The 14,623-nt window shown below is 46.7% G+C and overlaps 1 protein-coding gene across 5 annotated transcripts in view; it reads left to right on the top strand.

Annotated features, from left to right (window-relative positions):
• The window catches only part of ZNF541 (zinc finger protein 541), a 32,373-nt gene that overhangs the window by 1,395 nt on the left and 16,355 nt on the right, over positions 1-14,623 (top strand). For 2 of the 5 annotated variants that reach the window (XM_081962625.1, XM_081962624.1), the window contains exons 1-8: positions 610-748; positions 2,083-2,112; positions 2,726-3,060; positions 4,694-4,934; positions 6,559-8,290; positions 9,221-9,279; positions 11,300-11,459; positions 13,456-13,599. In XM_081962625.1, coding sequence (XP_081818751.1) covers positions 2,757-3,060; positions 4,694-4,934; positions 6,559-8,290; positions 9,221-9,279; positions 11,300-11,459; positions 13,456-13,599 — 2,640 coding nt within the window. In that variant the 5' untranslated portion in view covers positions 610-748; positions 2,083-2,112; positions 2,726-2,756. Of the gene's footprint in view, positions 1-542; positions 562-609; positions 749-894; positions 995-2,082; positions 2,113-2,725; positions 3,061-4,693; positions 4,935-6,558; positions 8,291-9,220; positions 9,280-11,299; positions 11,460-13,455; positions 13,600-14,623 lie in introns of those variants that run through there. The other 3 variants (XM_081962627.1, XM_081962628.1, XM_081962626.1) reach the window with 3 other exon arrangements.

The following is a 14,623-nucleotide window of genomic DNA, read 5'->3' as shown; positions in this document are numbered from 1 at the left end:
GAGCGTCGCTTTCGCGCCTTTCCTCCCAAAATGGCGGCGCCTCTATTTTTTTTTCCCGCCCAAAAGAGTTGAAGGAGGAGGAGAAATAAAAACATGGAAAGACAAAAAAAAAAAAGAGGTCGCCAGCGAGCCCCGCCCCTTTCGCCCCCCCTTCCCCCCGGCGCGTGGGCGGCCCCTCGCCGTCCGTGGGCGGAGGGGGGGGAGAAGGCGGAGCCTGCGCGCTTGTCGCGCTCTGCCCAGCCAGCCCGAAGAGAAGAAGAACGATGACGTCGACGGAGAAAAAAAAGGGAGGGAGGGGCCGGCGCGAGGCGACGGGTAAAGCCAGTCGCTGGGTTTGGCTCGCTCGCTCCGCCCCGCGCGCTCGCCTTTCGCCCTCCCCACCCTCCGCCTCCTCAGAATAGGGGCGGTCCCACTTTGGATCTCTCCCTCCGTTTCTTTGGGGGAGACGCCAAACTTCGCTCCGCCCCTTCAGGTGCAGATGCAACCGCCCCGCCCCTCAAACAGCTCCCTTTCCTCTCCCCCCCCCGCGTCTCTTCAGGGACCCCCCCTCCCTTTCCAAGGGTGGGAACAGCCCTCTCTGCCTCCCCCCTCCCCCTGCGCCTGTGCGTGCAACAACGTCCCCATTTCCCAGCAGAAAAGAGGAAGGGGCTTTGTAGTCCTTCCAAGCCACACTCTCCCCTTTTCCCCACTCTCTGTCAGGGGGTCCCGCTGGAGGAGCAAACAAAAGAGGGGTCCCTTTGGGCCTGTGGTAAGAGGCCTCCCACCACCACGCGCCCCACTCCCCAAGTAGGAGGGGGGGGGTTTCTGCTAGGCTGGGTGCAAAAAAGGCTGTTTCTAGGCTCCCCCCAAGGAGGGGGGGGGGGCTGCAGCCATTGCACAGCCTGGGCTTTGCTGGGGCTCCTGAAATTCAGAGAAGGGGGTGCTTTGGGCCTCTGAGTGGGGGGGGGAGTGGGAAGTGCCCCCCTCCCTTTGTGAGGTTGCCAAGTTGGGGAAGGTGTGAAAAATGTGTTTGAGTTGGCCTGGAAGGGAAGGAAAACCAGGCCCATTTTGGAGAAAAATAGTGGAAAAAACAACTTTTTAAAGTTTGAACCCAAATTTGAAATGGGGCTCCTTAAAAGCCTAGCAGGACACCCATGACTGATAATCGGTATTCCTGGTTGGTTCAAAGTTGTCTGGAGGAAACAGGAGCAAATGTGGGAAGGAAAAAAAAAGGAATATTTTATGGCCAAGAAATAGAATGTGGATGTGATGGAAGATCTTTTCTGTTGGTGGTTGCAGGTCTTCCTTCTAAACCACTCTGGAGAAATTCAAAATCTGTTTCCCCCATCTTTTAAAACTACTTTTCTGCCACCCATTTAATCAAGTTTTTTTTAAAATCAAATTCTGCAGTTTTCCCCCCTTTTGATCAGATTTTTTTTTTATTTGGGTCATAGAATGGCACAATTTCCTTTAAACACTGGTTTTATTTTTACCAGCAGCACAACTATTGTGAAAAATCAATATGATGCAAGTGAATATCGAGCATCTTGAAGGACATAATTGAAAGGCTTTGGTTGATTAATCTTCCTGCTGTTAAAGTGATCTTTTTAAACAAACTTGCACATCAACAAATGCATGATTTTGCACAGGCATATTGACTGATATTGACCACAATGCAAAAAAAAGTTTGTTTGCATTAACATTGCTTGAAAATAGTGCTATGGCTATTATCTTTATTGTCAGTCATATTTTAACAAAAGTCAGTTTTAACAAAAAGTTTTTAAAAATCCCCTAAAAGTCTGATAGTTATAAAGTTTTTTCCATGTTTATCTTTACTATCTAGTGAATTCCTCACCCTCACCCACCCTTGTTCAAAACTACCCCATTCTAGTTTTCCTAGTGGTAAATGGTTGTATAATAATTAAATGACAAGACAAGTGTGTTTTATAGATGATGCATCTTATGAACATAGGTTTCTTTTTTAAAAAAAGCTAAGATACATACGCTCGGAAATAGCTAATTTGATTAGAACTTCAGATTAAATACTGAATTTATTTCTGAGTGAATGTGAGTTAAAATTCCTTTTACTCTTTTTATTCGAAGGAGACTCCTTTTCCAGGATTTTCCCAAAAGGTATGTTATGGCCTAAAATACAGATAACTGAAATTTTGCTACTTGTTTTCACTATTGATAATAAAATAAGTGCTGATGATTTTAACTTTATTGCTAGTGAATCACACCTCTTAAGCAAATGTTTAATTAAGGGATTTATAGCAGAAAACTACTGACTCAGTAAACATGAATCTTCATGCATAAATTTGCAATATAAGTTATTTGTTGCCCTGTTACTAAATTAAGACTACTGTTTTAAGAGACAAAACAATCGCACATTTGCTTTAAAAAGTAATACTTTTCAATATACTGCCTTTGTTAAAAGTACTCAAGGTTGCACAAAGCAATACAAGAATAGCATCATTAAAAATAAGATAGTATGCCAAAATGTATACTCTTCATAAAACCACAACAAACACATAAAGCTGCAACAAAAAGAGCTACAATAAAAGGGACAAAGCTGTTTCCCATAAGAAACAATAGATCCAATAAGTTTGCAGACATTGTAGGTTTCCCTTAGCAGAAACAGTTTGGGATAGCTCTGCTTCATAGATTTCATTCTTAATTATTGAATTCCTTACATATTGCTGACTGAAGAGAGGGCCCCCTTGCTTCTTTTTGTGTGTGTGTTTAGGGAACAACTTCAAATACCGAAGTGATTAAATATGGACCAGTATCATCTGAGTGATGACAGTTCACTCCATTCTGAAATTCAGCTCCCTGAATTTTCTGGGAATCAGGCTTTGGACTGTAGTGATACATTCAGCCATGATCTCTGCCCAGATATGAGAGACATGATTTATGCTGGACTGAACAATCTGGATGTGGATCCCAGTCTTTCGACTACAAATATAAACAGCGATTCATTGGAAGACAACCTGGACACCTTGTCTTTGTACTCTGTAAAAGACTGTGATTCCGCTAAACTCCTTGATGAGTGTGACACAGACTCACAACCGCTTTTGCATGGTGAGTAGTCCAGTGCAGAGCTAAGGTGGTAATACATAAGGAGAATTGTCTTATTTCAGCCATGGATTCAGGTCTTTTGCCTTATTAAACTTCATATTCTTTCAGCTAAGATAGTTGTCTTTAGTTGGATGTTTTCCCAGAATGGTTGGGATTTCAATTGTCAAGAATTCTTAGCCGATATAAAGAAACATGCCAGGAAGTTGTTTGCTTAGGGTATATTTTGTATATAAAAGGAGAGGCAATTGTATATTTTGTATAGATAGGTGGTCCTTAAGTTACAACAGTTCATTTAGTGACCGTTGAAAGTTACGTCACTGGAAAAAGTGACTTATGACTGTTTTCCACACTTAACCGCCTTTGCAGAATCCCAGGGTCACCTGTTCAAAACTCAGATGCTTGGCAACTAGCTCATGATGGTGGCCATGTCCTGGGGTCACCCGATCCCCTTTTGCGACCTTCTCACAAGCAAAGCCGTGGGGAAGCCAGATTCACTTAACAACCGAAGGACTAGCTTATCATTAACTTTCGATCATTTTTCACACTTAACAACCATTGCAACGGTCAGGTGATCAAAATTCAGGCACTTGGCAACAGGCTTGTACTTATGACAGTTGCATTTTCCTGGGGTCCTTCCCAGCTGGATCCCGACAAGCAGAGTCTGGAGGGGGGGGAGTCGTACTCACTTAACAACCACATGATTGGCAGAAAAGATCATAATCATAATGCATCACGGGATGCAACTCCTTTAACAACTACCTGGGAATTTGGAGTTCAGTTGTGGTCGTAAATCCAGGGCTACTGAGTTATGACCACAGTTGAGCCCAAAATTTCTGTTGCTAAATTTGTTCTATCAACCCTGAAGCTGACCTGACCGAAGCCACTTTTGACCACTTCAGTGTTGCCACACACGAGCTGAGGGATAGGGAAGGGTTTTTTTGAGATAGCTGGGACCCTGTAGTCAAAACAAAAGGTTTTCTCTTGGGAACCAAGGGCATTTTCACACCTTGTCGGAGGAAGGCAGAGTGATGCTAGCCAGACCGCACTGTGATTGGACCATGTGACTGATTGTTTTGAGAAAGTAGAAAATCTTTCACTTTTAATTAGGCGAAAACCATGGGACTTTTCAGAGTCGGTTTTCACCAGATCTGTGCCAATATGAGATTTCCAATGAAGCTATTCTTTGAGGAATCTTCTGGCCTCGGAGTTTTGCTTGATATGGATTTATTACTTGGAATCCTGACATGTTAAATGAGTTTTACAGCCTTTTTTTTTTTGCCCAAGTTGTTAAGTGAATCACGGTAATGGTTAAATTACTCAAAGTGTTGTTAAGTGAAATCTGACTTCCCCATGGGCTTTGCTTGTCAGAAGGTCGCAAATGGGGATCGTGTGACCCCGGGACGCTGCAACCATTATAAATAAGAGTCAGTTGCCAAGCGTCCGAATTTTGATCATGCGGCTGTGGGGAAGCTGCAACGGTCGTAACTGCAAAATTTGGTCATCAGTCACTTTTTTCAGCGCCGTTGTAACTTTGAGCAGTCACTAAGCCAGCTGTCGTAAGTCGGGGACTACCTGTACTGCGTGCCTTGCAGTAGAGTCTCTGCCGGTGAGCTAAAAGTTGGCCTTACTCATTTAGAATTGGGGCTTCCTTCGGCCCCTTCGGCACCGAAAGAAATGGAGCCAGGAGGCAGATCCGGTTCCGGAAAGAAAGGAAGACCCCAGCAAAATGCCCTTCAAGCCCCTTTCGTGGATTGCAGCCTCTGCGGGAAAATGTTCAGCAGCACCAGTTCCCTCAGCAAGCACTACGTGACTCATAGCCAGGAACGGAAGCACATCTGTAAGATCTGCAGCAAAGCTTTCAAGCGACAGGACCACCTGTAGGTATCTTCTCCACGCGAAGCGACTTTTAAGTGCTGCATAAGCCATAAGCATCCCTGGTGGAATCCCCTCAGCGCCATGCAGGGGCTCGCAAGTGGGGTGGGCTACGGAGTCAAATGTGCTGTCGGGTTGCTGTTTTTTTCCTGTCCAGAAAAAAAGGCAAAGCTGCCACTTTAGCTCTTCTTAATGGAGCTGCTAGTGCTTTACTGCGTTGCTAAAATTTTCACGTATTGTTCAGCGCTAATTGAGCCAGGATATTTAGGGACGAAGTGGCCCTGAGACTTGTGGAGGGGCTGAATCACAAGGGCTGTGAAAGTGTCCCAAGCATGCGCCCATTCTCATATGTACATTGGGGGGAAAAAAAGAAAAGAAATAGCAGGCCCCTTCAAAATAAAAGCAATTCACACAGATTGGATAGGGATAGCTGAAGGACCAGAGAACCATAAAATGCCCAGATCTTCCCTAACTGTGTGGAAGCAGTTGAGTGATGGGTTGTGAGGACAGGGAACAAGTCATAAATAAGCTTAATTGCTAGCAAATTGTTAAAACTACTTTGCTCAGAACACGGTTGGGGGAACGATGGCCCCTTTTATGACTTGTGGACTTCAACTCCCAGAATTTCTGAGCCAGGAATTCGGGGGGGGGGGGGTTGAAGTCCATAAGTCATAAAGGGCCATTCGTTCTCCCCACCTCTGCTTTAAAACATATCCGCCTGGCCCTCTTTCTACAGCTCTCCCATTGTGGAGGGGAAATCACAAAGTGAGAATTTTTTTTTATTTTTATTTTGCATGGAAACCAGAGTTAAGTGATCATTGATAAAAGAAATTGTATATGTATAAAGTTTTTATTTTTTTCATTTTTATAACATATAATCACATTTATTGAGAGAGAGAGAGGGAGGAAGGGGAAGTGGAGAAGAGAAGGATGACAGAGGGAAGAAAGGAGGGAGGGAGAGGTAGGAGAGAGGGAGAAGAAAGTGATGGATAAGGTGCAAATATGGTGTATGGAGAGCCGAAGAGCCAATAATTGTTTTGGGGAGTTGATGGTAAGATGAATTGATGTAAACATTTATTAATAATACAGTACGATGCTGGTATACGTGTGATCATTGATGAATTTGTGCTTGGCGGTATCATTTCGGTCTGAAGGCAAAGGCCAACAGGAGGGAATGTAACTTGAATCAGAAAAGCCCTTGTGGATTGGGGGGGGGGAAGCGTGTTAGAAGGCTGTGGTGGATTCTTTGATTTGATTTAAACGTCTTTAAAAAAATAATAACGGGTCGGAGGGGGGAAATGTTCCACCCTATAAATCAGAATGATTGGGAAGGGACTGCTTATTCAGCCTGGCCTTCCTTATCGTTCTGCGGGCTCTGCCCACTTCTGTGGTCAAAGCAACTGAAGGAGCAGTAGACCCAGAAGTGCCTTTGGCTAAGACAGCGGATCTTACATTGGGTACCAGAGGCTCCAACCACCATACTCCTCCTCTTGCATCCTCCTCTGTATCGGTGTGTGTGGATGGAAGTGATTTTAGCATTGGGTAGCCATGAGGGTTAAGCCTAGATCTCCTTGGCATGTTTCACGGCTTCAACTTTTTCTTTCTTTTCTCTTTTCAAAAAAAAAAAAGGAGTGGTCATATGCTGACCCACCAAAAAACAAAGCCCTTCATTTGCATAGAAGAAGGTTGCAACAAGAGCTACTCGGACCACCGGTCGCTGCGCCGGCATTACGAGATGCACCATGGCTTGCGGCTGTTGAAGGACGAGGAAGCCTGCGAGAGCACGCCGCCTCCGCACGATTCCCACCCCCAGGCGGGACAGGGGGCTTTGAGAGCGGCAGAAAGCTTGGCCGTCCACCCGGAATCGCCAGCGGGGCCCAATCATTCCCTCTTGCCCAACCGAGACCTGCTGAGATGTATCGTTAGCAGCTTGGTCGGCCCGAAGTTGCCGTCCGCTCCGTCCTCATCCGCAGGGCTGAGTGAAACCGACTCCAGGGGACCCTTCCAGCCTTCCAGCTCTACAGTCTACGGTCAGATTTCCTGTGCGCCCACCTGCACCGCTACTGCAGTGAGGGAAACCCCCGGCGAGCAACCCATGAAGGACATTTACCCTTGCCGAAAGACTTTGCCGTCTTCCAGCATGTACACTATCATCAACACGGGAAATTTGTCCATCCTCGGGCCGTCGGAGAGCCACGCAAATTTGCCAGACAGGCCTTCCCTTGAGGAACGCGACTTCCCTATAGAAGCCGGTGCTTTGGAGTATTGGTCCAACAGCGGTATGCCTCGTTTCCCCTTATTCAGGGGCCAGAAGTTTCCCGCTCCCACCCAACAGCCAAGCAGCAGCGTCCAGTGGGCCAGAAACGCGCCCCTGGTTGGCGCCAAAGCCAAAGGACACGGCCTTTATGTTGCGCAACTGTCTTCTGCCGGTCACGAAGCTTCCCAAGGGATAATGGGTCCGTCTCATGCGTTTGACTCCGTGAGACCCACCTTCGAGTGTCCAGATGTTTTGCCCTTCCCTCCGGCTTCTTTAAAGGCCCACGGGGAAGTTTCCGGAGAAGCCCGTCTCCGATGCTTCGAAGAGACCTTCAGCCCAGCGGCGAGGCTGTCGGATGCCCCGAAACATAGCCTACTCCAGAAGGGCGAGGCCACGCCTCTCTTCCGGCAGCTCTTCATGAAATCCAAAGAGTCCTCTCTGAGCCAGGATCAGCTCCAAGTCCAGAGTCACCTCTTCCAGAGGATCACCAAATCTCAGCACATCGTGTCCCACACCAAGGTGTTGGCTCCGTCGAAGGAGGCCGAAGAGGCGGGAGCCAAAGCGGTCCTCCGTGGGTTTCAGCAGCCGGCGGATTTGGCTCGCCCGGCCGTACCGCCGATGGAAAACGAGGGGCCTCCTTCCACTCCGTTTCAAGCAGACTTTTCGCCTGATCTGAAAAAAGACGGGCACCAGCCGCCTCTGCCCTCTTTTCATTCGCCGGCCCTGCCCCCGGTAACCGCAAGCAGCGCTTCCCACGCCAAGCACTCCCGGCCTTCCAAAAGGTGCCTGGAGTGTAAAGAATTTTCCAGCCCCAATCAGTATGAACACACCCCAGGGAACCACACTTACGGGAAGCCCAGGGAGTTGGAAAGCGACTCTCCTCTAGCCGGGAAGAAAGAGAAGGCCAAGGCTTGCGCTAAAGAGTCCGGCAGCAAAGGACCTTCTCGCAGCGGTAGACCCCGCCGGAAGGAGAAGCCCAAGTTTGACATCACCTCCATGGCCTCTCCTAGTCAAGTAGCCATGGCTTCCTTTTCCTTGCCCAGCACCTCGTTCGAGAGCGTGTCCAGAGCGAAGCCCAAGTTGACGATTTTCAACAGAATTCAGGCATGTTTTCAAGGCTTTTTTAAAAAAAAATCAGAATAGGTTTATGGAGGTTCTCAGCCATCCAGGTCAGGGGTGTCAAACTCGATTTCATTGAGGGCCGCATCGGGGTTGTGTTTGACCTCGAGGGGTGGGGGAATGTGGCCGGCTCGACATCCGTCTTCGGCTGGGACGGCCTCCTGCAGCCCTTTGCCAGCGAAAACGTGAGCACAAATATATACCGAGCTTTGTATTTGACTGCGACAGCCTCCTGCAGCTCTCCCCCCAAGCTCCATTTTCGCTGGCGGGAGGGATGCAGGAGGCCATCACAGTTGAAAACAGAGCTCGGGAGGGCAGCATTGTGGCCTTCCCGAGCTCCATTTCTGCTAGCAGAGGCACCATGGGCCGGTCCTTCACTGTTTCCAGGGCAGCCCCATCGGCCAGGTCTAAGCACCCCACAGGCCTTGAGTTTGACACCCCTGATCTCGAGTATGGCGGTCCCAGGGGTGGCTGTTCCTAAAAGCAACTGCCCTTCCTTGGTTGTTGTTTTTCTTTTTCCTTGAAGTTTATGATAATCTCTACCTTGTAAAGTCTTCTAAAGAATAGCCCTCATCTGTAGATAGAAAAACCTCCTCCTATGTGTATTTATTTATTTAATTTCTTTCTTTCTTTCTTTCTTTCTTTCTTTCTTTCTTTCTTTCTTTTCTTTCTTTCATCTTTCTTTTTTCTTTCCTTCCTTCTTTTTTCTTTCCTTTCTTCTTTCTTTTTTCTTCTTTCTTTCTTTTTTCTTTCCTTCTTTCTTTCTTTTTTCTTCGTCTTCTTTCTTTCTTTCTTTCCTTTCTTTCTCTCTTTCTTTTTTCTTTCTTTCTCTTTCTTTCTTCCTTCTTTCTTCTTTCCTTCCTTCCTTCCTTCCTTCCTTCCTTCCTTCCTTCCTTCCTTCTTTCTAAAACACAGGGTGGAAATATCTACAGCTTTACTAACGCAGTCAAAGAGGAATGCTTTTCCCCTGGATGGTAAGCAGGGATTTATTATGCTGTAATACTGCCTAAAATATTAGCGTGTGTAACTGTATGTGTCTATGTGTGTACATACACACATGCATACACACATACATTCAGACACACGCATTTTTTAATATATACTGTGTTTTCCCAAAAATTAGACAGGGTCTTATTTTCTTTTGACCCCCCCCATCCCCCGAAATAAGCACTCGGCCTTATTTTCAGGGAGATCTTATTATTTTTGAGGTGCAGGAGGCCTCTTAACCTCCGCCTGCTGATCAGCTGATCCAGAGAGGGCCCGAAGTTCTGTCTTTGTTTCTCGCACACTCTTGCCAGCTCTAGCTGGGCCTGCCACTTTTTTTGCGGCCACCACTAAGGGGTGCAGTAGCCAGGGTTTGCAGGAGCGGCCTCCACAAGGCTCTCCTGTATGGATGACAGGTGCATGTGGGGCATGTTCCCCCCCTCTCCCCCCCCTCCTCCAGGAAATGGCAGAGACCGGCTGCGTATTTGTTTAAATATTTCAGGGGAGGGCATATTTTGGGGGGGAGGGTTATTTTAGCACATGCACTCAAAAGCCTGATTGGGCTTATTATCCGGGGAGGTCTTATTTTTATGGAAATAGGGTATATGCATACACATACAGAAATATATATATATATATACAGTGTATGTATGTATAGCTATATCTGTGTATCAGTCTCCCTCTCCCTCTCTATGCGCGCATGCATGCATACACACATACCTACACATACCTACACAGAGAGAGAGTGACTTAATTGCAATTATGGTTACAAAACAAATATCCCTCACCATAGTTTAGCCAACACTCCAGACAGACAGACAGACACACACACACACACACACACACACACAGCTTTTGTTCAGGTAATTTCAGCTGTACCGGTTTAGGTTCCCTGAGATGACTTCCCCTGTCTGATAAAGGCATCCCGAAAAAATAAACCAAAAGAGAGCTAAAACCCGGCCCACTCGTAATAATTCTTAATTTTAGCCTTACCAGAGAGAGAATTGGGGAAAGCCCAGGAAGAAACAGAAGGTGAGGTTTCTCTTCCTCGTGCTAATAAAACTGAGTGAGGTAAAGAAGCTTCCGGCATTGAACAGATGATAATTCAGTTACATCTATGGGGAAAGACACCTGGGAAGCAGAGAAACAATCCGCGCTTCCAACGATGGAATGTGGAAAGTGATTTATAAGCAGGCAACCCAAGAAAATAAGTAATACCTTTGATTGGGCTGGCAGCCTGTGGCCCTAAGCAGCTTTCCCCTTTTCAGTTATCTCTTGAGCAGCCCTTGGTTATCTATGACGGTGTCGGCGAACCTTTTCTGCAGGGAGTGCCAGAATGGGAGGGGGCGCACGCAGGCCAGAAACCAGAAGACCAGGAAACCGGATGATCATCTTCCCAACACATGTATGTGCAACGGGCAGCTGCTCTTCCGGTTCCCGGCACTCTCACACATGTCAAGGCCAGCTGGCCGGCCTGGCGCAATCTGAAAGAGCATCAGGTGGCAGCTTGCGTGCCCGGAGAAATGCAGGGGTGAAATCCAGCAGGTTCTGACAGGTCCTGGAGAACCAGTAGCGGAAATTTTGAGTAGTTCGTAGAACCGGCAAATGCCACCTCTGGCTGGAGGCCCCCAGAGTGGGGAGGGAATGGGGATTTTGCAGTATCCTTCCCCTGCCACGCCCACCAAGCCACGCCCACAGAACTGGTAGTAAAAAAAAAATTGAATTTAACCCCGGAGAAATGGCTCTGCGTGTCACTTCCGGCACGCGTGCCACAGGTTCCCCATCACGGATCTATGATGTCCCAGTGAGATTCCTTTCCCAATTCATGGTTCAGTGGCAAATCACCCATCGAAACATTCCCCCCCCTTCCCTCCCCCCCCCAGGCTGGCTTCAAAGGGTCTCCGAAGTGCAAGAACGTAGTTAAGGTTGTCATAAGGTTTGGAGTCGTATAAACCACCGTTTTCCTAACGCTCCGTTTCTCACCTTGCTTACGTCGATTGTTGCCAACAGTAGTAAGTCTGAGGCAGATCCTGGAGACAGGAGTGAGAAAGGGAACAGCTTTCGCTGTACAACCTGCAATCAGCTGTTTTATACCGAAAGGGGCCTGAGCAGTCACTTGTGTTTCTGTGGTGAGCAGTGGCAGTCTCCGTCAGGGAAGGAAAAGCAGCAGGTAAAGGGAATCTCACCTGGGTAAATCAATGTTCTTTATCGCTGATGCTGAAGTAGCCCGTGAAAAGGAGGAGGCCGTCACGGATAATAAACCTCAATTGCTTTTAATCGGACTTAGATTTGGATTCTGCTCTCTGTAGGGTCCTTGGTGCTCTCTGAACCTGGCAGTTTTTGCTGCAGACATTTCATAACCCAGCTAGGGAATGTCATCAGTGCTAGAAGGGAACAGGGTTTGCTCTCTGTTTATAAACCCCACCCCCTTCTAACACTGATGATGTTCCCTAGCTGAGTAATGAAACACCTTCGAGAAAACAATCAAGCTCAGAGAGCATCAAGGACTGCACACTCCTCCTTCTCCTTCGCCATCTTCTTCGTCTTCCTCCTCCTTCCTGCAAATTCCACTTCCCTCTAGCACTGATGATGTTCCCTAGTTGGGTCATGAAACATCTGCAAGAAAACCACCAAGCTCAGAGAGCACCGAGGACCCCAGAGGAGTCTTCTCCTCCTCCTCCTCCTCCTCCCTCCTCCTCAACCACTCCCTTCTAGCACTGACGACATTCCCTAGTTGGGTCATGAAACATCTGCAAGAAAACCACCAAGCTCAGAGAGAACCAACAACCCCACAATCTTCCTCCTTCCCTTCCCTTTCCCCCTGCTCTTCCTCCTCTTTCCCACAAACCACACTCTTTACTAACACCGATGATGTTACCTAGTTGGGTCATGAAACGTATGCAATGAAACCCCGCAAGCTCAGAGAGCACTAAGGATCCCACAGCTCCAGGCAGCTAATAATCCATGTAGAAAAAAACAACAACCCACTGCATTAAAAAGGGAGGGTGAACTTGCCAATGGGGATATGAAGCTATTTTAAAGAAGATAATCGTGTGAAATGCTTCAAATGTTGAGAAATCGCTACATAAAATGTTAAGAATTATCAATCCACAATTCAATCTTGACTATTTATTTGAACATATCCCAGCATGGTTATTACTTCAGGTAGGCTTCCAGGAAGGTCTGACTAGATTGAATAAAATGACATTTAACTGCCAGTTAAATCTATCTAGGATTGCAGTTCTAACAGCTTTGTTTAGGATAACAGAGTTGGAAGGGACCTTGGAGGTCTTCTAGTCCAACCCCCTGCCTAGACAGGAAACCCTATACCATTGTGAACAATTTGATGTGTTATTTCATTAGATATTTCTTTCCAGGGTGGCGTGATGGCCTAGTGGTGAACCCTCTCGCCTTTCACACAGAAGGTTGAGAATTCAACCCTAGGTAGTGGCAGATGTTCCTCTCTCAGGGCACAAACAGAAAATATCTGCTGCGAACTCCATGTTAGGTATCAGGAAGGGCATCTGGCCAGTAAATTCTCAGTCACCCCGATTCTACCCTGCATTAAGACATTACCGGGTTGTAAAAAGCAAAAGCAAAACAAAAAAATATTTCTCTCCGCTTGCTTTTCAAATCTTAAATATTTATTTCCAGATTAAGTTTAGAATACAAAATCTGGGACAAAAGACAGGTAGCTCTCAATTTACGAGCTGTCGTTTAGCGGCCGTTCAAACTTATGATGGAAGTTCCCCCCGAAAGGTACTTCCAACCCAAAGCCCCTTCCCCTGTTACGTGATCGTGTTTCAAGCATTTTACGACCATTTGCAGCATCCCACAGTCACGTGTTCGCAATTTACAACTTTTTGGCTGAAAACCCAGCATCTACTTCCAATTTGGGGGGCAAACATTCCCCATGACAAACAATGGGTTTGCTTAACTACTGTGGAGTCACTTAATGACCACTGCAATAAAGGTCATAAAATTGGGTCAGTCCTGTGATGACCGGCGTTTGGGACCATCCAGACTTATGACCGATAATGGGCAGGCTCCATTACTGTCGTAAGACGAGAACTTACTCGCAATTTAAAAGAACAAACTGGCATTTGTGTTACAATTTGCAGTCTTGTTGCTTGAATAGATATTTCTTTTTTATATTTCCTTTTAAGGCCTATGAGGCAGAGAAGTGGCCCTTCCAGGTGGCAGCGGACCGAGCGGTTCCTCCCGAAACGAAAAGGTTTTCAGAAGATGGAGCAGTCGCGCCAATCGTAATGCCCGTCTCGGTACCCATCATGGCTGCCAATCAACAGCAAGTGGGTGCTGATTTGCAGTACAAATTTTAAATGACAGATAAAATGAACTGCTTTTAAGCAGGGGTGAAATCCACTTACCTCCGCTACCGGTTTGGTAGCAATGCGAGCGCGCGCTTCGCTCGTATCCACCATCTCTGCGCATGCGCAGAGCGCGTCTACAAAGGTAAGCGAACGAGGCGGAGGGAATCCGCTGTGCCACGCCACTTAGATTAGCTAGAAAGTAGGAAACCATGCTTTTTAGCTAATATAAATCGCGGGTCACAGCTGATTATTGGGAAAACATTTTTTTTTACTACCGGTTTGCGCGAACCTGTCCGAAACTGTAGCATTTCACCCCTGCTTTTAAGTTCTGTTTAACAACAGCAATTCATGGACCTTTACATGTCATGTAGCAGCATATGTAAAGTACCCTCCCTGTGCAAAATTCGCCGTTTTGAAGAATGAGAAATTCACCATTTTTTATTGCTCATAGCACTTAGACTTATATACTGCTTCATAGCGCTTTTACAGCCTTCTCTAAGCAGTTTTACAGAGTCAGCCTGTTTCCCCCCAACAAATGGGGGTCCTCATTTGACCCACCTCGGAAGGATGGAAGGCTGAGTCAACCTTGAGCCTGGTGAGATTCGAACTGCCAAACTGCAGGCAGCCGGCAGTCAACAGAAGTAGCCTGCAGTACCCCACTCTAACCACTGGGCCACCACAGCTCCTTATTCTATGAGACTAAGAGTTGTGAATTGTAAGCTCTTTTTTTTAAAAAAATGAGCATTGTTTTTCCACATCTTATAGCTGATTGCCTGGTGTACAGAAATAGGTGAGTGAAATGCATAGGAAAAGCACATCCTTTTCAAACTTAAACCTCCCAAACGTGCAGCAATTGTTAGAAATATTTGAGCTTCACTCTGTCTTCAGGAACATAAACATATCTACAGTAGAGTTCCAGACTCAAACGACGGCTATCTTTTTTTGTCGAAAGCGCGCACAGGTGTGCCCACACCCATAATGGAAGGCGTGTGCGACATCCCGC

Source organism: Natrix helvetica (assembly GCF_964273705.1).
Source record: "Natrix helvetica genome assembly, chromosome: 9".
Taxonomy (NCBI): Eukaryota; Metazoa; Chordata; class Lepidosauria; order Squamata; family Natricidae; genus Natrix; species Natrix helvetica.
The sequence above is the reverse complement of the archived record's forward strand: the minus strand, read 5'-3'. Positions and strand labels throughout refer to the sequence as shown.